The sequence below is a fragment of the Stegostoma tigrinum genome, chromosome 11, assembly GCF_030684315.1.
Source record: "Stegostoma tigrinum isolate sSteTig4 chromosome 11, sSteTig4.hap1, whole genome shotgun sequence".
Taxonomy (NCBI): Eukaryota; Metazoa; Chordata; class Chondrichthyes; order Orectolobiformes; family Stegostomatidae; genus Stegostoma; species Stegostoma tigrinum.
Window position 1 is genome coordinate 5,519,184 of NC_081364.1, and position 27,946 is coordinate 5,547,129.

Sequence of the window (27,946 nt, forward strand, 5' to 3'; positions counted from 1 at the left end):
CTCATGTGGATAATCTTCAGGCTGACCATCTGGAAAAGTAGACTGCAATCATATCGCGTGAACGATCAAGACTGCAAATCAGCATCACTGTCCTCAGTGAGACCCATCCTCCTCAGGGGAGACGTCTAAAAGAACAAGCAGGGACAGTAAGTATTCTTGAGGAAAAGCAAGACCAACAGCGACCTTTGTACTTTTGGAGGTGATTTTTGAATCCAGTGTAGGACCATAGATACACTGCCAGAGCTTTCCATTTGTATAAAATATAAAAGGTTCATGATATTTCATCAGCTGTAATCAAGATGCTGCCATCATCAACCCTTATGCCCTGGCCTTTAATTCTGATGAAGCTGTTAAGGAAAAGTTCTAGAGATAATGGGAACTGCAGATGCTGGAGAACCCGAGATAACAAAGTCTGGAAAAGTTCTATTCCATCTTGATGAAGTCCTCAATGTCATCCCAAAAAAAGAAAGGAGCATTTCTCTGAGAGATGTGAATTCCAAATTTGGCCGTGGTTCCAAGGTTTGGCTAGGACCCACTTGAGGAATGTCATGAAAAAAGAAACACCACAAGCGTCGGCTACTAGCTGACAAAGTGAGCTCAGAATAATCTCATTATAACAAACTCTATCTTCCAAAAGAACCACGTGGAGACATCCTGGATTGTGTCATTCCTCCAGCCAAAGATCGAAGTGCTGTCTGTATCCCTGGATCCTTGTGCTGGGCTGGTAGCTGCCGGACAGGTCACTCGCTGTCCACTCCATCCAGCACAAAGACATCACCAGAATCAAAAGTTGAAGAGGAAGAACGTCAAAGCCCTAAGTCTTCTCAACAGTAGACAGGAATTCCAAGTGCAACTCACAATGAATTTGGAAATTCCTCACACATCAAACTCAAATCCAGAGCTTTGCCTGCTGTGTTCATCCAGCTCCACACTTTGTTACCACAAATCTACAATCCTACTCCAACACTGCAGCAACAGTACTAGTGCAAACTGTGCCTCAGTGGGTAGCACTCTTGTGAATGAAGCAGGATTTTAGGCTCATTTCAGAGTCTAAAGCTCAAATCCTAAGCAGAAAGCCCAGTGTCAATAATAAGCAAATGTCACATTCTTGAGGGCGCTGTCTTGATGAGGTTCCTGAATCAAGGGTCCACTTGTTCTCTCAGGCGAATGTAAAAAATTCAACAATGCCAACTCAATGAACAGCAGTGAGGTTCCCAAAATATATTCCTCAACTAACTTCACTAACACTGGTTACCTGGTCATTATCTCATTTTGGGGCCTTGCTGTGCAGAAATTGACCATTTTAATTCCTACGTTGCTTGAGTTATAAGGAGAGGCTAGATAGGCTGGGACATTTTTCACTGGAACATAGAAGGTCGAGGGGTGACATTATAAGGTTTATAAAATCATGAGGGGCATGGGTAGGGCGAATAGCAAAGGTGTTTTCCCACAGGTGGGTAAATTCAACACTAGGGGGCATGTTTTTAAGGTGACAGGGAAAAGATTTAGAAGGGGCCTGTGGGCAACTTTGTCACACGGAGAGCGGTTCATGTGTGGAATGAGCTGCCAGAGGAAGCAGTAGATGCAGGCACAGTTACAACATCTAAAGGACATTTGGACAGGTACTTGAATAGGAAAGGTTTAGAGGGAAATAGGCCAAACACAGGCAAATAGGGCTAGTTTAGTTTGGGAAACTTGTTCGGATTGAACAAGTTGGACCAACGGTCTGTTTCCGAGCTGTATGACTCTATGATCTATGACTTGAAAACAGACATTTATCAGATTGGGTAAGAATGGCAGTTTCCATCCCTAAAGGACATCTGTGAACCAGATGAGTTTTTACAACAATTGACAAAAGTCCTGAGGCTAGGTTTCATTTGCAGATTTGTTAATTGAACTGTGAATCCATCAGCAGCCATGAGCTGAATGGCTTTGAGTAAGGAACAAAAACAATGACTTAAAGTGGTCACAGTCATTAGCTGCCCACAGAAGTTGGCCAAATTTCCCAAGACCAACATGGGTTAAACAAAAACCAATCTGAGCAGAAGTTAACATTTTACCCAAAAGCAATGAACCTTGTCAACGTTCCCCCATCCCAAAGAACCTGCATTCCACTCCCACCTGCCCTAGCCCCAGCCAGAAGAAGCATGAAAATGTCCTCATAGAAGTTTATAAGATTGCAAATGGCATGGACAGAGTGGAAAGTATGAGCCTTTTTCCCAGGGTGGAGTGGTCAATCATTGGGAGACACAGGTTCAAGGTGATGGGGGTGGGGGTGGGGGTGGGGTGGAATGGGAGTTTAAAAGAGATGTGAGAGCCAAGTTTTTTGCAAAGGCTGGGAGTGGTGTCAGAACGCGGTGTCAGAGGAGGTGGTGGAAGCAGACACATTAGCAGCATTCTAGAAGCACCTGGGTGAATACACGAACAGGAAGGGAATAGATACTGATCCTGTAAGTGAAGACAGTTTGAGTATGGAAGAGCAAAATGTGTTGGCGCAGGCTTGGAGGGCCGAAGGGCCTGTTCCTGTGCTGCATTGCTCTTTGTTCTTGTCTCCTATTTAGATTTACAGCGTTATGAGAATCTTGTTGGAAATGGAATCTTACCTACAACTATCCAACCTGAAAACACCACAAAGACACAGGATTTACAACCAGCTTGTATTTCAAACTGCGTTTCTAGCAGAAGTGCGGAGATGGGTTTTAAACTGAACACAGGCTGGAGAAGGCCCTCTCCCTATCTCTCAACGAGTAGCACAGGGGTCAAAACAGTAACAGGGGAGAAATGTCAGAAAACTGAGAACTTAAAACTGCAATATTCACTCCCACAGATGGCCCAATCATGGTCACAGGGTTAAAATCTTAGCCTCAAAAGAGCCTCAAAGGAGTTTAAAACTTAAATTCTTTGAACTCCCTTTTGTCCAGAACACTATCACTTTTTAACCTTGTGTCTCTGAGTCGTGGTGTGTGTGTTCAAGTAGGTGTTTGTGCCTGTGTGTGTCTGCGTGAGCATGTGTCTGGGTCTGTGTGTGTGTCTGTCTGCGCAGTATGCATGTTTGTGTGTGTGTGTGTGTCTGTATGTGTCTGGGTCAGTGTGTGTCTGTCTGCGCAGTATGCATGTTTGTGTGTATGTGTGTGTGTGTGTCTGTATGTGTCTGGGTCAGTGTGTGTCTGTGTCTGTGTGTGTGTCTGCGTCTAGGTGTGTCTGTCTCTGTGGGACAGATCAATAACTGCACAAAAGCTGCATGCTTGATGTTGTGTCTTTATTATTTTCCCAGAATAGCAGCTAATAAATGTGTTTTTTTAAACTCAGGAGAATGTTACTGCTACAGTAAAAACAAGTTAACTGTATTTTGATTGGAGAGAGATGTAGCCTCATGCTAAAAGAAGTTAAACCTTTGTGGTGACTGATTGAAAAGGGTCTATTCACCCCTTCCTCACTTGAACATAAAAACGGTGGCAGGGATGAGGGAATTGGGGCCATTCTCCTCAGAGAGAAGAAAGTTGAGAACGGAATTAGTTGAGAAATCTAGAGGCATCAAGACAGAGTCGAGAGAAATTGTTCCAATTGGCAGAAGGGTACAGAAGCGATGAAAACCAATATAAGGCGCAGGTCAAATGATCCAAGTAGAGGGGGAGGAACGGTGTGATTACTCGGTGAGTGGTTTGGATTTGGAATGCACTATCTGAGCTTGTGGTGGAGGTGCATTCAATCAGTCTGTTGTACATGCATTGGCCCTTACAAAGGCCTTTCTGATCAGCGCACTCACCCCCAGCCTAGAGATTTGGCAAAGGCATTTGAAAGTTCTTACTGAATCTGCTTCCTCCAACCATTCATGATGTGGAGATGATCCGAAAGCTGATGTTTCCAAATAAACCTGTTGGACTATAACCAGGTGCCATGTGACTTCTGACCTTCCAGGCGCAGCGTTCTAAATCATTGCAATTCGATTATCTTTATATTACTCTGAATCCAACTCACCCCAAGCCCTTTCCTCTGGCAGTTTTGTAAATCTGCACTCTCTTAGTATTTTGGAAATAATTGCTCTTTATCACAGCCGCTCAAAATTGGGATCACCTCTATTTGTTGCGATAATGGTTACATTTTCAAAGTACTTCATTTTACTGTAGAACACTAAGAAATTAGCAAGAACAACTTGCATTTAGGTAGTGCCTTTTGCACAACTGATACATGTAGAGGGAGGCCATTCCGCCCATCCTGCCTGCACCAGCTCTTCAAACAAGTACCTGGTTCCAATCTCCGACTTTCACCCCGGATTATTGCACAATATTTCTACTTAAATCATCATGCAATGCCCTAACCAAAAATACATTAGATATTAAAATGCTCCAGGCTGTCTCGCAGGAGTGCTATCCCATGATGTTGGATAATGGACTACCGTGGGAGATAGATTCAGATTGATGCGGAGTTTGGTTTTAGGTAGAGAGCCGCAGGGGTGGGGGAAGGCTCAGGGAGGGGAATTTCAGAGCTGGGGCCCGGGTCGCTCAAGACACGCGGCGATTAAAATCGGGGGAGAAGCGGGAGTTGGACGAGGGCGAGGTTGGGTCGGCAGGGTGGGAGGAGTTTCCATCAATCAGGCGGGTGGGGGCCGTGAGAAGGAGGTGACTGAAAATACAGATACATGTGAAATAGGTCTGGGGTTGGCGAAAGGTGCTATATAAATGCAGGTGTTTTTTTTCCCCCCGTCATTTCTTAATCAGCCTGTTCGAGGATGTCATTACATTCCTCTGGAGCAAGTGAGACTAGATCTCGGGCCTCCCTGTCCAGGGGTAGGGACAGTAACACCGCGCCAGAGAAACAGCCCTGGGCACTATTCAGATGGTGGAAAGTTGGGAGCCAGGGCCGAATTACCATCTCGACCCGGCGCTCGAAATGCTCGGATGCAGGTGAGGATGTAGGAGCTGCGCTTTCTCTCTCTGAAATGAAGGAGCCCCGGGTTCAAGTCCCAGCCGCTGCATTCACAATGAGCAGAGCTGCCCAAATCTCCCCCCCCCCCCAACCCCCACCGCCCCCTCCGGCGCTTCGATTGGGTATTTCTGATCGATTAGCAATCCCAACCACACAAGCAGATCTATGGTGGAGTGAGAGATGGGGGATCTGGGGGAGAGGGAAAATTTAATAAAAAACCTTGAACACGCGCAAAAATAAACCCCAAGGGGAGGCAGGAAATTTCTAATTAAATAATTAATGCAAAACATCAGGTCCCGGTGTCTGTAGCTGTATGTCCCGAGGGTTATAAACGGCTTGATAAAGTCTCTGTTTCTCACACCCACACACGAGAGGCTCATAAAGGAACTTGTAATATCCCGAACCCCCAAAAATTGTTACATCTCAGTCTGATCAATTTCCTTCAATTGAAACTGAGCGGTGAGAGAGCAGGGGGGGGTGGAAACGGACATGGGGGCAATTGCATGCAAACGCAGTCCTGACGATCTAACTCACTCCACAGCTCTTGTGAGCTCAGAAACCTATTGTTTTATTTTCCCGTATCGCATCCCTCAACAATAAGGTAAGTGCTGACCTGGGCGGCTCTGAAGGCTCCCAGTATCTGCAGAAAATGTAATTGCCATCCGCGTTGACAAAATGCGACAGGTCCTTGTACAGCAAGCCCTGGGGTGTCACACGGTACCCACTTCCATCCAACATTGCAGCACCCAGGCACCTGGAACACATAGCATTTTTTTTGCCCATAGGACACAAGCCAAAGTTACCGGTTAGTGCTGTGGGGAGAGTGTTGAGAAAAATGAAAGGTGACATCAGTGTAAATCTGGGCTGGAGTTGCCCCCCGGGGGTCTGTGACCCATCTCGAGGCGTCCCTGTGCCTGTACACACACTCAGCGGAGGTTTCTCATGACAACAGTGGAACTCAGAACACTTACCTTAAATAAACACACGTTACCCGCCCCACACAGAACACAGGAGGAGTGGGGCTTAAAGGGGCAGATTTTAACCCAGAATGAGGACGCTCCTGCTTTGCTCTGAAGTCGCTTCACATTTCACTTGAAAAATCTTGTTGATTTTCTCTGTCTCTCCCTCCAAGTTGCGGAAGAAACCCGATCGACTGCCTCTGGCGGTGCCCTGACGCCTTCTCCTTGAGCTAATTCGGTGTTTTGTTTCGAGTGGGGAGGGAGGGAGCGAGAGAGCGAGGGAGGGGAGACCCGCACACACACAGTGCCCAGTACCATGACCGTAACCTGGCTCGTACCCCGCCGCTATACCCTGGAAATAAACGGAGTTATATGTTCACTGCACGCCAGTGTGAAGCCGTCCAAATAAAATAGTCTCCCAAGAAATCCAATTGGGGAATCCAGAAGAAACTTCTTTACTCAGAGATTGGGGGATGGGAACGTGAGGCTCACTGTCATAGAGTTCTACAGCATGGAGACGGAGCCTTGGAACCACCCGCACCAACCAGACATCCCAATCTGACCCAGAGATAATAGGAACTGCAGATGCTGGAGAATCTGAGATAACAAGGTGTAGAGCTGGATGCACACAGCAGGCCAAGCAGCATCAGTGGAGCTGGAAGGCTGACGTTTCGAGCCTAGACCCTTATTCAGATCCCAAACGTCAGCCTTCCTGCTCCTATGATGCTGCTTGGCCTGCTGTGTGCATCCAGTTCTACACCTTGTTCTGTCAATCCCATTTGCCAGCATTTGTCTCACATCCCTCCAAACCCTTCCTATTTATGTACCCACTGAGATGCCTTTCAAATGTTGTACCAGCCTCACATAGAGTGATGGCTTTTCCCTATGGCTGGGATTCCCCGAGATCTCAGTATTGGGAGTGAGTCTGCAAATGGCACAGGAGCTAGTCCAGGCATTGGCTGGACTGGTGACACAGCATCTAGCTCACATTCCCACCAGCTTCCCTCTGTAGCTGCTGTTGTTTGCCACTTGCACTGGGTGCCACATCACCTGTTTGATAGCATTGGTGCCCCACAGGTCAAGAGGAAGAAGGAAGACCATTTGAGGAGACTTTGCAATTGTTTCTGAAATGTTTCCTTTTTGTCGTGGGTTTGTGAGCTGGTTCCTGGCTCTGAGTGGGGCACCTGTTTGGGCAGTTTCAAGCCTGTCATCCTGGCAACTATACCAGCTGATCTGTCACAATCTCTAAGCTTGTTGTGTTTGTGTCTTGGAGGCATTTTATGCTTATTTGGATTTTGTTAGAATTTGTGATGATGCTGAAGAAGGAGGCCATTCGGCCTGTTATGCCTGCAGTAGCTCTATTGCGAAGTTGCCAATTGCTAATCTTTCATCTTCTCCCCATAACCCTGCGCACCTTTTCTCTCCAACTAACCATACACTACCCTACTTGAATCTCTCAGGTGAACCTGCCTCCATCACATTTCCAGGCAGTAGATTCCACACTCTAACCTACTGACTATGTAAGAGATTTGATTTTCTCACATCACCCTTACTATGTTGGCACCTCATTTTAAATCTAAAACCCTTGCTTATCCTCCTTTTATAAGTGGGAACAGTTTCTCCCTCTGTGCACGATTTTGAAAGCTTCTATCAATCTCCTCTCAGCCTCTTTCTCTCCAAGATGAACAGCGCCAACTTCTTCACTGAATCCTCATCACTGAAGTTTCTCATCCCTGGAACCATTCTTGCAAATAATTTCTCCGCTCACTTTTATTGTTCATTCGTGGGATGGGGTGTCACTGACGGGTCACCATTTATTGCCTGCCCCTAGTTGCCCCTTGAGAAGGTGTTGGGGAACTGTCTTCTTGAACTGCTCCATTCCATGTGCTGTAGGTTGACCCACAATGCCCTTAGGGAGGCAATTCCAGGATTTTGACCCAGCAAAAATGAAGGAGCAGTGATATATTTCCAAGTCAGGATGGTGAGTGGCTTAGAGGGGAACTTGCAGGTGGAGGTGTTCCCATGTATCTGCTGCCCATGTCCTTCTAGATGGAAGTGGTCGTAGGTTTGGAAGGTGCTGTCTGAGGATATTTGGTGAATTTCTGCCGTGCATCTTTTAGCTAGCACACGCTGTTGTGATTGAGTACCAGTGATGGAGGGAATGGATGCCTGTGGATATGGTGCTGCTTTGTCCTGGATAGTGTCAAGCTTCTGCTCTGTTGTTGGAGCTACACCCATCCAGGCAAGTGGGGACTATTCCATCACATTCCTGACTTGTGCCTTGTAGATGGTGGGCAGGTTTTGGGGAGTCAGGAGGTAAATTACTCACTGCTGTATTCCTAGCCTTTGGACCTGCTCTTGTAGCCAATGTGTTTATATGCTAAGTCCAGTTGAGTTTCTGGTCAATGGTACCCCCAGGATGTTGATAGTGGGGATTCAGTGATGATAACAGCAATGTATGACAAGGGGTGGTGATCACATTGTATCTTATTAGTGATGGCCTGTGTGGTCATCTGTTACTTGTCTCTTGCCAGCCCAAAATATTTCACTGTACTTAGGTACCTGTGACAACAAAAAATCAAATCAAAATGCATTCAGTCTAAAATGCAATTCAGGAGCTTTCCTGCTTGGCCTGCTGTGTTCATTCAGCTCCTTACCTTGTTATCTCAGATTCTCCAGCACCTGCAGTTCCTATTATCTCTGCTGGAAAAGTTCAGCAGGTCTGGCAGCAACTGTGAAGTCAAAAACAGAGTTAACGTTTCGGGTCCGGTGACCCTTCTCCAGTTAACTTCGTCTTCTGGACCCAGGTTGACAGAAAGCACAGACAAATTTTCTGTACTTAACAGCAATGTTCCCTCTATGCTGCACAGTTGTGCAGTCATGGAACTGCTCTGAGGGCCCATACACGCAGACCTACGTGCTGATGCCTTTCCTAGCATTGACTTCCAGTTTCAGAAGTCACTACTGTGTATGGATCTCAGAGGTCCACACTGAAGGATGAGCAGACAGTTGTCATAGAACGTGTCAACCTCATTAAACATTGTGAAGGCTGCATTCTGGTATCTGGACACTGTGTTAGGGAACCCTTCCCTGGGTTTTCCCTCAATCTCTTCTAGTCCATCCTCCATTGAAAGAAGACAGTTAACTCATGAGGTTTAGGCACCTTCTGATTCTGAGCATTTGTTGATAAACTTTATTATTGGGGCTAGTAATCCATGCTATGCCAATCAATGGTCTGACTCTTAATAGCCAATGAACCCAAGGCAGCCACTCATGATATAAGGATGACCATTAACCCCTTTCCCACCATCATCTGATAATTAGTTTCTTTTCAGAGAAAAAAATCTTTCATATTTCCAAGCACTTAGTTGATAATGGAGTACATATGGTGCCTGGAACTTACTTGATGTCGGCTTATGTAACAATAGCTGTCTCTGTGTCGTATATTGTCACCTTCCTTATGTCTTGTTTATCAGAGATTCATTATGTTTGGTAAGTAACTGCTCTAACAACAGCTACATCAGATCTCATGCTGATAGGAAATACCAAAGAAAGAGTTTTAAAGGGATCCCAATTGGAAAAGGAAATATTCCTATTGACTTCTTACAATCTAGTTATTAACTAAATGGGAATCTCATTCATTATCATTCTATCAGGTTCAGAAGCTCTGGAGAAAACTTATTGTCCATTTAAAAATATGTCTTTGTAATAATTCTAAAACAGAAATCAGACATTATTGTTTTGAGAAACGCTGGAGAAACTTGGCAGGTCTGGCATCTGTGAAGAAGGAAACAGAATTAATATTTTGAATCTAATATGACTTTTCTGTCTGTGAACACAGCAGGCCAAGCAGCATCTTAGGAGCACAAAATCTGGCGTTTCGGGCCTTGACCCTTCACACTTTGTTATCTCGGATTTTCCAGCATCTGCAGTTCCCATTATCTCTGACTTTTCCCTCTGTGTTTATTTGAGATTTCCAGTATCCACAGTATTTTATTTTTGTTATAGTGTGATTCCTGGAATTACTAAATTCTACATGTGTCCTCTTTCTTAAAAATAAATTCTCAGAAGTATCAAGTTAGCTTATGGTTGACTTTTCCTTCTTTTAAAATTATCATAAGCCCAATAATGGCAATAATACTCATGAATTTATTTTATGGAAAGTATCAGTTGGCCTGACAGACTTTGTTAGTTGACCAGTTATTTCTTCGCAAACAAGCTTGACAAATTAGAACCTCCACTAACTTGTGCTTTAAATTAAAATTTTAATTTTTAGATTTGTTTGTCCCCTTCAAACTTCAAGAAAATTTCCCTTTGATTGTTTGAAATAGCAAAGCTTGTCAAGTTATTTCAGCGATCCGAATTTCAGAAATAATTATGTTATTTTGGTTTTAAATGGTGCTTTTATATTGTGGGGTCAAGTGATCACGGTCAATTTAAGTCTAACTTTCGCTTCTCCATTCACAAACACTATGTCTCAGAAGATAGCAGATGGCCTCACTAGTCAAGGGTAGGTCTCAGAAGGGCAAAGCCTTTCATCCAAATTTGATCTCTTTATGTATGTTCTTGATTCTCCAAGACCACAGGACCCTCCAGCTGTGGTATCAGTATTTAAGTGTCTCTTGAAACCCTGTTTAAAAGAAACAAAATCTACTGTGGCTCTGTTTAGAGGCACAATGGGTTAATAATGTCCAGTCATATCTGTAAATTTAGAAGTTTTAACATTTGTCATTTCAATACCCCACATCTAGCAATGTGGAACATGAGTGGTAAAACAAAGAATTATCTCTTTACTGGCCTGAGAAGGGACTGGGCAAAACTTTGAAAATGGGAGAGGTATTCTGATCGAGGTTTTCAAATTCCTGAGTGACCTGTGCAAAGCAGATAGGGAGAAACTGTTCCCACAAGTAAAGTGAACAACAGTGAGAGATGATAGATTCAAAGTGACCTGTGAAAAAAGCGAGGCTGAGCTAAGAAAATCTTTCTCACGATGAAAGTAGTCAGGGTTTGGAATGCACTGTCTGAAAATATGGTGGAGTCAAGTTCAACTGAGACATTCAAGATGGGCATTGGATGGTTATTTGGATAGAAATGGTGTGCAAGGATATAAGGGAAAAGTCAGGAGATGCACTGGGCGACAGAACCAGCATAGACATGAAGGGCCAAATGGCATCCTTCCAAGCTAAAATGATTCTGTGATTGACAATATGAAATCTTGTCCTAATTTTATATAATTTAATAAATAGAGTGCTGTTTTGATAATTTTAAACTTTGATGAAAAAGAAAACTATTTTGTTTTCTTGACATTGCCCAAATTATATTATTTCAATTGCCTCGAAGCCTCTTTGGAGGGACGAAGTGGTCTTTGTGTCTTCTGTCAGCCTTTCGCCCTCCTGACTGTGGCAATCACAGCACAGGGACCCAGCTGGTTGCAATAGAAACAATGAATTTGGATATCCTTCTATACACAGGGTCTTTAAGTGATGCAGAACTCTGTCAGTGAGGAGTCCTCAATGGCTGCTACTCTCACCTTTTCTGAACATCTCCAAAGTTTATTACTGACTCTCTCTTGATTTTATTACTGCTGCACAGTGAACAGCGATGGTCTCTGGAACCAGGTGTCAATGTGTCTACATGTCAATCACATGCATGGACCCTCTGAGCGGATGTTTATAGAATTGTCCCTCAGACTGTGATGAATGTATTCCAGCCCATTGCTTAATTGGTGTGAACATCCAACAAGCTGCGGACTGATAGCTGGGCCCTACCATAAAAAGGCTCTTAAGAATTACAGTATTTACCCCACTTCCCGCTACCCCCCTGCCGCCTGACCTGTCCACCTCAACTGCATTGTCCCCCTCCTTCTGGCTGAACCAGAAGCAACAGACATGAGGTCTCTCTGCACGTGGACTGGAGCATACACTGGGGTACAAGTTGATAATAACTAATCCCTGGTTCAAATCAAGATCTTCTTTGTCCTGTATCTCTCTCCTATGTTATCCTCTAATTCCTTGAGCACACCATCATGTCCAATTCAGTTCTCTTTTTAAGTCTAATTAATATGTTTAAGACCATAGAACATAGAACAGTACAGCACACTATAACAAAAATAAAATACTGTGGATACTGGAAATCTGAAATAAACACAGAGGGAAAGTCTTTCGGTATCCTGTGAGTTTCAATCAGATTCATCCTTCCGAACTCCATCAAGTACAGACCCAGAGTCCTGAACCACTCCTCATTTAACAAGCTTTTCATCCTGGGATCAGTGTTGTGAACCTCATGTAGACACCCTCCAAGGCCAATATACACTTCTTTAGAGATAATGGGATGGGATGAAGGGTCTAGGCCCGAAATGTCAGCTTTTGTGCTCCTAAAATGCTCCTTAGCCTGCTGTGTTCATCCAGCTCTCCGCCTTGTTATCTCTACACTTCTTTAGATATGGAGATCAAAACTGCTCACTACTTTCTTCATTATTCATTCATGGGATAGGGGCATGGCTGCATCACTGCCCATACCAGAGAACAGTTAAGAGTTAGCCGCATTGCTGTGGGTCTGGAATTACATGTAGACCAGACCAGGTAAGGACAGCAGTTTCCTTCCCTAAAGGATATTAGTGAACCAGATGGGTTTTTTCAACAATGAACTCATGGCCATTATTAGACTCTTAATTCCCGACGTTTTGTTGAATTCAATTTTCACCCTCTGCTGTGGCAGGACTCAAACCCAGGTCCCCAGAACGTCTCTGGATTAATAGTCCAGCAAAAATACTAACAGCCCATCACCTCTTTTAAATTCCAAATTGCAGTCTGACCAGAGCCTTATACAGCCCCAGCGGTCAATCACTGCTCTTGTATTCTAATCCCATCTACAACATCCATTAAAAACAGCTGCATTTATATAGCACTTCCTCCTGACCACTGAATGCCTCAGAGCATTAGAGCCAGTGAAGTGCAGTCATATTGTATTGTTGGAAATATGGCAAACTACTTTGAACACAGTGAATTTTGCACAAGCAGCAACACAATCATGACCATTTAATCTGATGTTATGATATGACTGCTTCTGCTGTTTGTGGATCATACTGCCAGGAGATCTGATACATTAACACTCGTCTGGTTTGTGCCATCCTCACTCGCTTCCCCTCCCTCATCTGCTCCCACTCTGTGAAATGCCCCATCCAACTTCATTCAGGTCAACCCCTTTTTATGGCTGCCCTCCACATCGCCCTTAAGCAGAGATCTCAACAGCTTTCAGCTCTGATCAAATGGCCAGGATGCTGACACTTCCTTCCTGCGTATCACTTTTAGAGGTATTTTAGCTTTTGCCATTTCATTTACATTACAGTCATGTATGAAATGAATCTTTGCATTCACATTTCAAAGCCCCCTAATTTTCATCACAAATCTTTATTCATTTTCCAGGTTTCTGAGGCAGATGGGAAAGTGGATTAGCAGCTTATGAGCTCATTTTCCCTTGTTGAGCTTTTCCTTCTGACCTTGATTGAGGGATAAATGTTGTCCAAATCACCAGGGATTGAATCTCAGCTGTTCTTCAAAATAGTGCCACGGCATTTTTGCATTCACTCGCACAGTCAGCTAGAACCTCAATTTAATGTTGCAGCCAAAACGCAGCATCTCTGACAGTGCAGCACTCCCTTGGCACTGCACTGCAGTCAGTCTTGAGTTTGGTGGTCATACTCTGGGCTGGGACATCAAGCCAGAGCCTGTGACTCACAGACAACTGAGATTCCACAGCTGAGGTGATCCACTCGTAATTTCAATGCAACTGGTGCGAGCCTGCTGTGTGCAAATTGATTGCAGCGTTTGCGTATTTATTTGGTGTCCTCACTGGCTGTGTCCTAAGGTCTTCAAAGGTATGACGTAAATATTGCAGAAAAATACCCACTTATCCCACACCAATGATAAGGATACAGTATAACAGAAAAGAGGGTGCTCTTGTGGTGCAGTGGTAGTGTTCCTACCTCAGAGCCAGGTAGCCTGGGTTGAAGTCCCACCTGCTCCAGAGGTGTGTAATTTTATTTTGTTTTATTCACTTGTGGGTTGTGGGCATCAGTGGTTGGCTCACATTTATTGCCTGCCCCTAACTGTCCTTGAAATGAATGGCTTGATAAGCCATTTCAGAGGGCAGTTCAGAGTCAACCATATTGCTGTGGGCCTGGAGTCACATGTAGCCCAGACCAGGTGAGGATGGCAGTTTCCTTCCCTGAAGGTCATTATTGAACCAGATGGGCTTTTCCTGATGATTAATAAAGGCTTCATGATTGTTATTAGATTGTTAATCCAGATCTATTTTACCGAATTCAAATTCCACCATATGCCCTGAGAGGTTTTGGTACTTGGACAAAAGAACATGAGTTGAGTTTCTGGGTTAACAGTCTAGCAATAATACCGTTGTCTCCCCCCACAGACGTAATGATGTGGGGGTGACAGTGTCGGACTGGGGTGGACAAAGTCAGAAGTCATATGACACTAAGTTATAGTTCAACAGATTTATTTGAAATTACAAGCTTTCCGAGCACTGCTCCTTCATCAGGTGAAGTGGAGGGAAGTGCATGAGCACAGAATTTATAGGCAGAGAGATCATTGCAAGCTAAGTCTAGGTAATTAAGAGTCTCAAAGGGTAGTACAAATAGTGAGAGCAGAGTATCACAGGCTGAATAATGAGACTTTGTAGGTGATCAAAAGGATGAAATGGTGTGAGTAAAGGCGTCAAAAGCTGAACAGCAAGTCAAGGGATGACCTATAACTTGATTAATTAAGGCAGAGAGATAATTACAAAAAATAAAAAGAGGTGCTGGAGACAAACTCTTAATTACTTTGAAAAAATAGTTCTGAGGAAGGGACACCGGACTTGAAACATTAACTCTGTTTTCTCCTTCACAGATGCTGCCAGACCTGTTGAGATTTTCCAGCAACTTTGTTTTTGTTCTTAGTTACTTAGAATTATCTTGTAATGATCTCTCTGCCTATAAATTTTGCACCTGTGCGCTTCCCTCAATTTCACCTGACGAAAGAACAGTGCTCCAAAAGGTTTAGATTTCAAATAACCCTTTTGGACTACATAGCCTGGTGTTCCTGTCACTTCTGACAGAGACATAACATCTCAGAACTGGATGAGAGATAATGGGAACTGCAGATGCTGGAGAATTCCAAGATAATAAAATGTGAGGCTGGATGAACACAGCAGGCCAAGCAGCATCTCAGGAGCACAAAAGCTGACGTTTCGGGCCTAGACCCTTCATCAGAGAGGGGGATGGGGGGAGGGAACTGGAATAAATAGGGAGAGAGGGGGAGGCGGACCAAAGATGGAGAGTACAAGAGAGTTGCAATGGGAGAGAGATTCCCTGAGGTTGGTCCGGAGGGAGGAGGGTAACTTCTTCAGGTTAGGCATCCCTGGAAGAGGCTTCGCAGTGAGGTTAAAATAGTATCAGAGATAATGGGAACTGCAGATGCTGGAGATTCCAAGATAATAAAATGCGAGGCTGGATGAACACAGCAGGCCAAGCAGCATCTCAGGAGCACAAAAGCTGACGTTTCGGGCCTAGACCCTTCATCAGAGAGGGGGATGGGGGGAGGGAACTGGAATAAATAGGGAGAGAGGGGGAGGCGGACCGAAGATGGAGAGTTCCAGACCTTCCGGGTTCTGTGATTGTTTCGCGGGCCGTTACGTGTATTCATTTAAGCTCCGCGCTGGGTTCTGTCTTTGTCATTAGAAACGACCCTCTCCCCCAGCCCCTCTCTCTCCCTGTGTGTGTAGAAAGATGGGTCCCTCCCTCAAAGAGTGCAGCGACTGTCACTGATATGGCCCTAAACTTCACTTTTCCTCACCCCTCAAAGTGACCACGACCCTACCCCCTAGTCACTCTCTCTCTCAGACACACACATACGCACACAGACACACACAGTCCTGGGAGATGAGTTGCTGCTGCTGTTGCCAATCAAAAACGCAGGAGTTTGAAAATCGGAAGACACCGCAAGGTTTGCTGTACAGAAATTTAGACCACTTCGTTAACGCAGATGGAAAATTTCTGTTTTGCAGATACTGGTCACCACAGACAAAGCCCAGGTTAGATTCATCGTTACTATCTTATCATCCTGGTCTCACTGACTGACACTCAGGTTGTGAAATAAGACTTTCTGAATGATGGCCCCGTGTCAATTTCACACCCTCACCCGTTACAAAAGTGAGGAATTACATTTTTTTTTAAAAATGCTCCTATCAGCAGGCCTAGTCAGCACCAGGGCAGGAGTGGGGGGGGGGGGGGGGGGGGACGCTATGAGCCAAGATCTTCCAGTCCAGCGATGGGGACGCTACCACACTTTTGCTGAGTGGGTATTTTCCTGCCACGTTTACATTATGCATTTGAAAACCTTAGGTCATTGGCAGTGAAGGATTTCTGAGGAGTCACGACGTCACACTGAGAGGAAATATGGTACAGATTGTTCTGTAGAAATTGATGAGATTGAGGACAGACAGGTATCAGGACAGTATGATGTGGCTAAAGTTAGGGCAGGTATGGAGGGAGTGTTGAGGTCCCATGAGGAGGAAGTGTTGAGAATCCTGTTGAGGACCCATGTGTAGGGAGTGTAGAGGACTTATGAGGAGGAAGTGTTGAGGATTCCATTGAGGACCCATGAAAAGGGAGTTTTGAGGACCCATGAGGAGGGAGTGTTGAGGATCCTGTAGAGGACACATGAGGAAGGAGTGTTGAGGATCCTGTTCAGGACCCATGAGGAAGGAGTGCTGAGGATCATGTTAAGGACACATAAGGAAGGAGTGTTGAGGACCAATGAGGACAGAGTAGTGAGGATCCTCTTGAGGACCCATGAGGAACAGAGTGTTGAGGACCCATGAGGAGGGTTGTTGAGGATCCTGTTGAGGTCCCAAAAAGAAGGACTGGTGAGGACCCTGTTGAGGTCCCATGAGGAGGGAGTGTTGTGGATCTTTTTAAGGACCCATGAGGTGGGATCCTTGAGGACCCTGGGTTTGTCCAACTGCTCAGTTGTGTGGATAAGATCACCGACTGCAGGGAGAATTAGCAAAATGATCACAGCACCTTGGTTCAGGGATCTACTCAAGTGGAAGAGATGAATTAGGGATATGCTTTTGGTAGGGAACACTATAATTGGGGCCAAAAAGAGAAACTGCTGGAAAAGCTCAGCAGCTCTGGCAACATTTGAGGAGAAAAACCAGAGTTCGCGTTTGGGGTCCAGTGTCCCTTGCTCGGAATATTCCTGATTTACAGCATCCACAGTTTTCACTAACTCTCATCAAGGTGATAGATCCTGTTCTCTGCAGCTGTGAGCAGGATTGCTGAAGGCTGATTTGTCTGTCCAATGCCAAGGTTAAGGACATCTTGGGCTGGAGAAGAACATGAAGTGGAGGAGAGAGATCCAGTAGGCTACACCCAGGTTGGTACCAGTGATGTTGGTGGGACTAAAAAGCAGAAATATTTGGGAGGAGGAGCTAAATTAGAAGCAGAACCTCCAAGGCAATAACTCGGGATTAGTATCGAAATGATGGGCAGACTGGCAGAGGCTAAATAAACTCAAAGATTGGTTTGTGTGAAATGCAGAGAACAGTATCTATCACCTTGATGAGAGTTAGTGAAATGTGCAGACAAACTGGATCCAAGGAGTTGTTTACAAGTGAAGCTGATTGGTTTGTAGATTAGTAGGAATTATCAATGACAAAGGGCTCTCTGCCTACCAACAAGTATGTGATTGGTTGTCAGGTAGCTGGACAGCTTGGTTTGTGAACAAGACAGAGAGAAATTGGAGACCTGAAGAGAAACTGGCAGGTCTGCAGCAGCCAAAATAAAACACTCTCTCAGTTCTCTGCAGTAAACCACTTTAAAACTGAAGATAACCAACCTATCTTTTCTTCAACATGTGCTGCAAGTTTAAGCTTTGAAGCTAGAGATCTTTCATAGTAAAACTTATGAAACTTTCCATTCTTCTGATTAAATAGAGGAACCTGGTCCTTGCTTTCTTTAAACCTGGGTCTAAAATCAAGCACTTTAGGATTTTTGCCTATTTTCTTTTAAAACCTCTAATTTTCGTGAAGACTCTGGGAATAGTGGCACATGATTTCCAATGGGCTATCTCAATGAGATGTGACATTGTATTTATATATGCAATAAACTCAAGGCGAGTTTATACAGCCACATCGAGGAAGAAGTGACTCAGAGATTGTGATCCTTTACATTAAAGGAGGTTAGTCCAATTTGCGCACATCAAAGGGGGTCTCTCTATAGCAGTGAAGCTAATTGCAAGAATCTTCCACAAATACCTCATCCTAGCAGCTGAAGTGTTCCTCCAGAGTCACAATGCAGATCTAGATCACCAAGACAATTACAATTCTTAAAATTCTTTCCTGAGAACCACATTGGCTACGTCAAAGTTTAGATTATTGCTCTTGAGAGCAAATGTTAAGTTCTGAGAGGAAATGTCATGCAGCGATGTCTTGCAGGTGAGATGACAGGCCTCCATCTTTTGCAATCATCTTCCTGGGTCCTATGCATGACTCCTACAAATGGAGAGTTTGTCCCCAATTCCCATTGATTCTAGTTTCACCAGAGTTCCGTGATGCCACTCTTGGTCAAATGTTGCCTTGATGTCAAAGGCGTCACTCTGACCTCCTCTTTTGAGGGCAACCATTGTGTCTGTGTTTAGACAAAGGCTGCAGTGAGGTCAGGGGCTGAAGGGCCTTTCAAAAATCTAAACCATTCACCACTGGACTGCAAAATCTAGTAAACGTACAGGGAATACCAAGGATAGTAGATGACCTGTCTTGATATCACAGAAGTCATGATTTAAATGGCAGAGTGGATTTGATGGGCCAAATGGCCTTACTTCCACTCCTATGTCTTATGTCTTATGGTCTTAAGTGTTTGACTCCATCAGCTGTGATGGTTTGTCACATTTAGCTTTCATCCATTATCTACACCATGCAAGCCATATTCCTTATCAACGTGACCATCATAGAACCCTGTATCAGTGAAGTCCAGCTTCAAAGAAGGCTGTGTCATTGCAACAACACTTTCTTTTTTACTTCAGTTCTGCACCCCATCGCCAGCGATGCTCCTACGAGATTAGAGATATGCCAGAGGACAGACAGAAAAGTATTTAATATCACTCACTCACCAGTCCAACCTTAGTCACTTCAAAACCAGTAAGCATGAAGCTTGTACATGTTTTCACAGGGAGACTGAGCTCTAAGTGGAGACGATGGCTTAGTGGTATTGTTGCTGAACTGTTAATCCAGAGACCCAGATATCGTTCTGGAGACCAGAGTTCGAATCCTACCACAGCAGATGGTGGAATTTGAATTCAATAAATATCTGGAATTAAGAATCCAATGATGATTGTGAATCCATTGCCAATTGTTGGAAAATCCCTCTGGTTCACTAGTGTCCTTTAGGGAAGGAAACTGCCATCCTTACCTGGTCCAGCCTACATATGACTTGAGACCCACAGCAATGTGGGTGACTCTGAACTGCCCTTTGGACAATTAGGGATGGGCGATAAACACTGCCTAGCCAGCGATGCCCTCATCCTGTTAATTTAAAAAAAAGTCTTTGTTGATGCCTTTACTAAAACAAACATTTGGAAAACCACAGTCGTCTTCCAGCCCACTCCAGATGTCCACCATCATTTCCCTATCCATCAAACTCCACAGTGAGATCCCAAAACTGTGGATTCATTTTCCATAACGGATTTAATTGCAGGGAGCTGAAATCTCCAATTCATGATTGGGAGTTGCCTCCAAATGAATAAGTTGGTGGTGTTTCACTAGTTGGTCAGAGAACACTGCATTCAGAATTGGGAGACAGCAAGAACTGCAGATGCTGGAGTCAGAGACAACACAGTGTGGAGCTGGAGGAATACAGCAGGCCAGGCAGCATCAGAGGAACAGGAAAGTTGACGCTTCGGGTCAGACCCTACTTCAGAAAACTGCAGATATCAAAGGGGGTTTCTCTGCAACAATGAAGCTAATTGCAGGGATCCTACACAACTACCTCATCCTAGCAGCCAAAGAGGTCCTCCAGGGTCACAGTGCAGATCTACACCACCAAAAGAAGTACAATTCTTAAAATTCTTTCCTGAGAAAATGAGGAAGAACTGTTTTGAAATCCTGGGATTTACAAGGATAGCTACATGCTTTGAAAGAATTTATTGAGCTCTGTTTATGTAGAAAATCTGAAGAAGGGTCCTGGCCTAAAACATCAACTTTCCTGCTCCTCTGATGCTGCCTAGACAGCTATGTTCGTTCAGCTCCATTCAGAATTGGGAACCTTTTTTCCTTTAGATTTCCATTCCATCAATACTCATTAAATTACAACTTCTCCAAATGAAGTGGGACTTTCAAGGTTAGCTCAGCAGCAAATGGGAAACTTGTGCCACCTGATCTGTGACGTGTACCAGGTGAGTTGGTCTGCTTGGATTGTAGGTGAGTGGAACCCCGAAGAGGAGGGGGACAGAAGGTTGTTCCTAGATCTGGATTGACGGTAATGATGAGGATAAGATGGCAGGTTGGGGATGGCCCAGGAGATGGTTGAGCTGGTGGTTCTGTCGTCAAAAACGAGACTCCTGAATGGTAAGTTGCCTCCCAGGTGCATGGGTCGGGGATATCTCAGATCGACTGCAGGACATTCTGAAGGGGGATGGTGAATAGCCAGCTGTCGTGGTGCATATAGGCACCAATGATATAGGTAATAATTGGGTTGAGGTCCTACCAGCAGAATTTGGGGAGTTAGGAGCCAAGTTAAAAAGTAAGACCTCAGAGGTAGTAATCTCAGGATTGCTACCAGTGCCACATGCAAGTCAGTGCAGAAATGAAGAAATAGGCAAGATAAATGAGTGGCTTGAGAGATGGTGCAGGAGGGAAGTGTGCAGATTTTTGGGCCATTGACACCGGTTCAGGGGGAGGTGGGACTATTACAAATCAGATGGTCTGCACCTGGGCAGGACTGGAACCAATGTCCTAGGTGCTGTTTTTGCTAACGCTGTTGGGAAGGGTTTAAACGAATGTGGCAGGGGGATGGGAACCAAATGAGGAGGTTAGTAGACAGTAAGGCGGTAGTAACTAAAGCCTGTAAGGAACTAGATAATGAAGTCAGTGTGACTAAGCGGAAGAGTAGGCAGAGAGCAGATCATGGACGCAAAGGGACAGGTGGCCTGAGGTACATTTGTTTTAATGCAAGAAGTGTAGTAGGTAAGGCAGATGAACTTAGGGCTTGGATTAGTACCTGGGAGTATGATGTTACTGCTATTACTGAGACTTGGTTGAGGGAAGGGCAAGATTGGCAACTAAATATCCCAGGATATAAATGTTTTAGGCAGGACAGAGAGGGGGGTGAAAGGGGTGGAGGAGTTGCATTACTGGTCACAAAGGATATCACAGCTGTGCTGAAGGAGGGCACTATGGAGGACTCCAGCAGTGAGGCAATATGGGCACAGATCAGAAATAGGAAGGGTGCGGTAACAATGTTGGGGCTGTACCACAGGCCTCCCAACAGCGAGCGTGAGGGATAGAGGCACAAATATGTAGATAGATTATGGAAAGATGTAGGAGCAACAGGTTGGTGGTGGTGGGAGATTTTAATTTTTCCAACATTGACTGGGATTCACTTAGTGTTAGGGGTTTGGATGAAGCAGAATTGGAAAGGAGCATCCAGGAGGGATTGCTAGAGCAGTATGTAAACAGTTAAACTCAGAAAGGGGCCATACTGGATCTGGTGTTGGGGAACGAGCCCAGCTAGATGGTTGAAGTTTCAGGAGGGGATTACTTTGGGAATAGTGATCACAATTCCGTAAGTTTTAGAATACTGATGGACAAAGATCAGAGTGGTCCTGAAGGAAGAGTGAGAAATTGGGGGAAGGCCAACTATAGCAAGGTTCGACAGGAGCTGGGGAATGTAGATTGGGAGCAGCTTTTTGAGGGTAAATCCACATTTGATATGTGGGAGGCTTTTAAAGAGAGGTTTATTAGAGTGCAGGACAGACATGTCCTTGTGAAAATGAGGGATAGAAAGAGCACGATTAGGGAACCATGAATGACAGGTAAAATTGTAAGACTAGCGAAGAGGAAAAATGAAGCATACATAAGGTCTAGGCCACTGAAAACAGATGAAGCTTTGGAAAAATATCAGGAAAGTAGGACCAATTTGCAACAAGGAATTGAGAGGGCTAAAAGGGGTCACGAAATACCTTCAGCAAACAAAGTTAAGGAAAATCCCAAAGCCTTTTATTCGTACATAAGGAGCAAGAGGGTAACTAGAGAAAGGGTTGGCCCACTCAAGGACAAAGGAGGGAAGTTATGCGAGGAGTCAGAGAAAACAAGTGAAATTCTTTGTGAGTACTTTGTGTCGGTATTCACTGCGGAGAGGGATATGACGGATGTTGAAGTTAGGGATAGATGTTTGATTACTCTAGGTCAGGTCAGCATAAGGAGAGGGGAAGTGTTGGGTATGCTAAAAGGCATTAGGGTGGACAATTCCCCAGGTCTGCATGGGATCTATCCCAGGTTACTGAGGGAAGTGAGAGAGGAAATAGCTAGGGCCTTAACAGATATCTTTGCAGCATCCTTGAGCATGGGTGAGATCCCAGAGACTGGAGAATTGCTAATGTTGTCCCCTTGTTTAAGAAGGGTATCAGGGATAATCCAGGTAATTATCGACCGGTGAGCCTGACGTCAGTGGTAGGGAAGCTGCTGGAGAAGATACTGAGGGAGAGGATCTATTTACATTTGGAAGAAAATGGGCTCATTAGTGATAGGCAGCATGGTTTTGTGCAGTGAAGGTCATCTCTTACCAGCTTGATAGAATTCTTTGAGGAAGTGACAAAGTTGATCAATGAGGGAAGGGCTGTAGATGTCATCTAGATGGACTTCAGTAAGGTGTTTGATAAGGTTCTCCATGGTATGCTGATGGAGAAAGTGAAGTCGCATGAGGTCCAGGGTGTACTAGCTCGATGGATAGAGAACTGTCTGGGCAATAGGAGATAGAGAATTGAAGTGGAAGGGGGTTTCTCAAAATGGAGAACTGTGACCAGTGGTGTTCCACAAGGGTCTGTGTTGGGACCACTGTTGTTTGTGATATACATGAATGATCTGGAGGAAGGTGTAGATGGTCTGATTAGTAAGTTTGCAGATGACACTAAGATTGGTGGAGTAGCAGATGGTGAAGGGGACTGTCAGAGAATGCAGCAGAATATAGATAGATTAGAGAGTTGGGCAGATAAATGGCAGTTGGAGTTCAATCCAGGCAAATGCAAGGTGATGCATTTTGGAAGATCCAATTCAAGAGCGAACTATGTGGTAAATGGAAAAGTCCTGGGGAAAATTGATGCACAGAGAGATTTGGGTGTTCAGGTCCATTTTTCCCTGAAGGTGGTAATGCAGGTGGATAGAGTGGTCAAGAAGGCATATGGCATGCTTTCATTCATCGGACAGGGTATTGAGTACAAGAGTTGGCAGGTCATGTTACAGTTGTATAGGACTTTGATACAACCACATTTGGAATACTGTGTACAGTTCTGGTCGCCACATTACCAAAAGGATGTGGATGCGTTGGAGAGGGTCCAGAGGAGATTCACTAGGATGTTGCCTGGTGTGGAGGGCGCTAGCTATGAGGAGAGGTTGAGTAGATTAGAATTATTTACATTAGAAAGACAGAGATTGAGGGGGAACTTGATTGAGGTCTACAAAATCATGAGAGGTGTACACAGGATAGCAAGAAGCTTTTTCCCCGAGTGGGGGACTCAATTACTAGGAGTCACAATTTCAAGGTGAGAGGGGAAAAATTTATGGGAGATATGCGTGGAAAAGTTCTTTACGCAGAGGGTGGTGGGTGCCTGGAACGTGTTGCCAGTGGAGGTAGTAGAGGTGGGCAAGATCACAACATTTAAGATGTGTCTAGTCAGATACATGAGTGGGCAGGGAGCAGAGGGATACAGATCCTTGGAAAATAGGTCACAGGCTCAGATAGAGGATCTGGATTGGCACAGGCTTTGAGGGCCAAAGGGCCTGTTCCTGGGCAGTAATTTTCTTTGTTCTTTGTCCTTTGTTTGCAGGTAGAGGTTTAAATAATGGTGGGACTGTGGACCAAGAGGGTGAAGTCAAATTATGAGTTGGAGTCAGAATGGAGGTGGGTGATTGAGTGCTGCAAAGGTGGAGGAATGCTGGACCTTATTCGTCTGAATCTACAACTCTGGTGCGCCCTGTTGACTATAGGGTTTCTGTATCTGTCCTGGGACCTGCTTTATAATCCACTTAGGGGTGTCCTGCAATCATCTGAGGGCAGGTTGGGTAATATCCTACCCACTTCCCTGCCAATCCCCTATCTGCATGAGAATCCCCATGCCTCATAAGGCTGCTACCCTCCCCTTAAAAATTAACAGGAACCCCATGAGGTATCAGCCCCCATCATGCAAGCAGAGGTGGCACATTATTAAGATCCCCACTTTCACCCACTGATGTTAAAGTCCGACAAATCTTCAGTGGGCCAGATGAACCTTCAGCCATTTGAGGAAGAGATTAGCCCACGTCGTTCATAAGATGTGAACGTTGCTCGCAAAGTATTTGTTTTCCCAGTTGTGATTGCCTTCAAACTGAACAAGTTGCTCGGCTACTGCAGTGTCAAACACCTTTCTCTAGGTCTGGAGTCATATGTAGCTAAACAGGGTGAAGATGGCAGATTTACCTCCCCAGAGTGAACCAACTTAGTTTTTATGAAAATTAATGGTCGCTTCCTGGTCACCATTACTGAAATCAGCTTTATGTTTCAGATTTATTATTGAACGTAAACACCAGCAGCTGTCATGGTCAGATTTGGACTCACTGTGCCACAATAGTATTAGCCCTGATTACAATATTACCACAATGTCACAGCCTCCCCCGCTCCCAGGGACAGAATTTCAAAGCCAAGACTAAGGTTGTAATTTACCAGGAAGCAATGTAGAAGATTCTTGTTAAATCTCAACTGAAGTATTGTGTAAAGTTGAGATGCCCCCAGAGGAAGGCTGTGAAGTAATTGGAGAGAATGCCAAAGAGATTCACAAGAATGATCACTTAAGTGAGGAACTTCAGTTATGAAGGTAGATTTTTATTTTGTTGAGGCGTGGACATCGCTGGCTGGGCCCAGCATTTACTGGCCATCCCTAGTTTCCCTTTGAGAAGGTGGTGGTGAGCTGCCTTCTTGAACTGCTGCAGTCCATGAAGTTTAAAGAAGTTGGGAGTGTTCTTTACTGGAGCCCAGGAGGCTAACAGCAAGTTTGAAAGAGGTTTTCCCAGTCATGGACTGGGCTGAGTTAGGGAAGAAACCACGCCTGCTTATAAAAGATTGAAGAACAGGTGGGCATAGATTTAAAGTGATTGGAAAAACAAATGAAACGGTGAATCTTTCTCACTCAGTGAGTCATTGGGGTATTGAATGCACTGGAGAGGTAATGGTCTAATGGTATTGTTGCTGGACTGTCACTCCAGAGACCCAGATAATGTTCTGGGGACCTGGGTTTGAATCCTGCCATGGCAGATGGTGGGAAATTGAATTAAGTAAATATCTGGAATTAAGAATCTAATGATGATGATGATCATAAATCCATCTCCGTTTGTTGGGGGGAGAACCCATCTGGGTCACTAATGTCCTTTGGGGAAGGAAGGTGCCATCCTTACCTGGTGATTGACTCCTACCTGCCCGATGGGCAATAAATGCTGCATGGCCAGCAATGCCCTCATCCTGTGAACAAATAAAGGAAAAAGAAACTGCCTGGAGATGTGGGTGGAGGCAGATTCATTTGAGAGGGACATTGGATGGTTATTTGCATAGAAATAATGCACAATTTTGTGGGGATAAGGCATGAGATTGGCACTAGGTCATGATGCTCATTTAATGAGGCGGTGCGGTCATGATGGGCTGAATGGCCTCTTTCTGTGTCACAACAACGTTGTGATTCAGTGATCTCGATTCTCCTCCATACCTCAGTGACTTGAACAATTGATAGTATGTACATAGAGGCACTGGAAAAATGCCACCAACTCTATCTCTGCAAGATTCTTCAAATTCCCTGGGAGATCAGGTGGTCTAGTATCCCAAACTAACACTCCCCAACATAGAGGAACTAATCGCCAAAAAACTACACAGCTTCACTTTCACGAGCCTGAAACCAGGTTCTCAAAACAACTGAGATAACAAAGTGTGGAGCTGGATGAACACAGCAGGCCAAGCAGCATCTCAGGAGCACAAAAGCTAACATTTCGGGCCTAGACCCATTGACCTTTCATTTTTCTGATGAAGGGTCTAGGCCCGAAACGTCAGCTTTTGTGCTCCTGAGATGCTGCTTGGCCTGCTGTGTTCATTCAGTTTCACACCTTGTTACCCCGGATTCTCCAGCATCTGCAGTTCCCATTATCTCTCAAAACAATTGTTCTACTCTGCTCTCTTGACTCTTGGGAGGAATTTTTTTATTGACTTGTGGAATAAAGGCATTGCTGACTCACCAGCATTTATTGATGCCCTCGACTTGAGTGCCTTGCTAGGCCATTTCAACGGGCTGTGTGTCTGCAGTCACATGCATGCCAGACCAGGTAAGGATGGCACATTTCCTTCCCCAAAAGATATTGGTGAACTGGTCAGGGTTTTCCTGACAATCAACAATGGTCATCACTGAATCCGTAATTTTAGATATTTCCTACTGAGTTCAAATTCCACCATCTGCCACAGTGGGATTCAAATCTAGGTTCTGAGAACATCAGCTGAGTTTCTGAGTGAATAGTCTAATGATAATACCATCAGTTGTCACCTCCCCAAAAGGTGGAGGAAATGCCCCCTTGCAAAGCATTCCTGAAGAGATCCAGCAATCCATCCTCCAATCAGAACCTTGGACCATAATCACCAGAAACGGAGAAGGAGCATAAGGAAAGTAGCAGGGAGAGTGATTCCTTTCTGTGGCACTGTGAGTGTCTGTGTCCTTTATTCATTAACAGGATAAGGGCACTGCTGCCTAGACAGCATTTATTGCCCATTAGGCAGTTCAGAGGCAACCATTCCGTGGGTGTGGAGTCACATATAGGCCAGATAAGGTTTCTCCTCCCCTGAAGACAATTAGTGAATTGGATGGGCTTTTCCCCAACAATCAATTCATGGTCATCGTTACGTTCTTAATTCCAGGTATTTTATTGAAATCTGAATTTTACCAAATACCATGGCAGGATTTGAACCCAGGTCCCCAGAATATTATCTTTAACAGTCCAGCAATAATAGCACTAGGGTGTATGTGTGTTCGTTCCCTGGTGCAGTCAAGCATATTGAGAGGGCTAAGAGACAATATCAACAGGATCTCTGAGGGCAAATCCGACCCTGTATTTTTGCCTAAATTCAACTTCACCCAGCCTATCCCTGATTTTAAAAGCCTCTATCTAAATCTCCTCTCAGCTTTCTTCCAGCCAGGCAGTACAGTCCCAACCTCTTCAATCCATCCTCGTCACTGAAGATTCCCATTGCTGGCAATGTTAATGTCCTTTTGGTCAGGGTAAGCCAAGCTTGCACCAAGCTGCTAGGCGGCTGCATTGGAAAGTGCCAAAAGCCATTCATTCTGCAATTTTTGACATTTTCAGCCTCCATAGCTACAGAGAGGAATGTTACAGAGCTCTTTTAGATCATTTGTTTTTAATTAGTAATGGATTAAATTTGCATACTGCCCAGCCATTCACTGACATGATTTCTAAATTAATATTTATTCAGGAATTTCCTGGAATGACTTTAAACTGTTGCTTGCTTGGGTTTATGGAATGATTTGTGTTGCGTTTGACAGGCAAATCCTATTTTGTTTCTTTCTGATCTTACAATGAGAGGGATTGAACATAAATCTCATTGCACCCCAAGTGAAGCATGATGGGGTAATAAGTCAGATATTTAAAAAGAAAGAGTTACATTTATATAATGCCATTCATGACCACTTGGTGAGCCGAAGTGTTTTATAACCATCATAGAGTCAAACAGCATGGAAACAGACCCTTTGGTCCAACTAACCCAAGCC

The 27,946-nt window shown here is 44.5% G+C and overlaps 2 protein-coding genes across 6 annotated transcripts in view; one reads left to right on the plus strand and one right to left on the minus strand.

The window, feature by feature from the left end:
- Nucleotides 1-6,183, minus strand: part of LOC125460206 (monoglyceride lipase-like) — a 75,226-nt gene extending 69,043 nt beyond the window's left edge. Inside the window, exons 1-2 of the mRNA XM_048547359.2 lie at nt 5,898-6,183; nt 5,540-5,680 (exon numbers count right to left, since the gene is read on the minus strand). Of these exons, the coding sequence (XP_048403316.1) occupies nt 5,540-5,664 (125 nt within the window). The 5' untranslated portion in view covers nt 5,665-5,680; nt 5,898-6,183. The remainder of the gene's footprint in view (nt 1-5,539; nt 5,681-5,897) is intronic.
- The window catches only part of LOC125460208 (monoglyceride lipase-like), a 71,203-nt gene continuing 46,822 nt past the window's right edge, over nt 3,566-27,946 (plus strand). For 2 of the 5 annotated variants that reach the window (XM_059649725.1, XM_059649729.1), the window contains exon 1: nt 4,729-4,904. In XM_059649725.1, the coding sequence (XP_059505708.1) occupies nt 4,837-4,904 (68 nt within the window). In that variant the 5' untranslated portion in view covers nt 4,729-4,836. Of the gene's footprint in view, nt 3,654-4,728; nt 4,905-5,417; nt 5,528-23,983; nt 24,058-27,946 lie in introns of those variants that run through there. The other 3 variants (XM_059649726.1, XM_059649727.1, XM_059649728.1) reach the window with 3 other exon arrangements.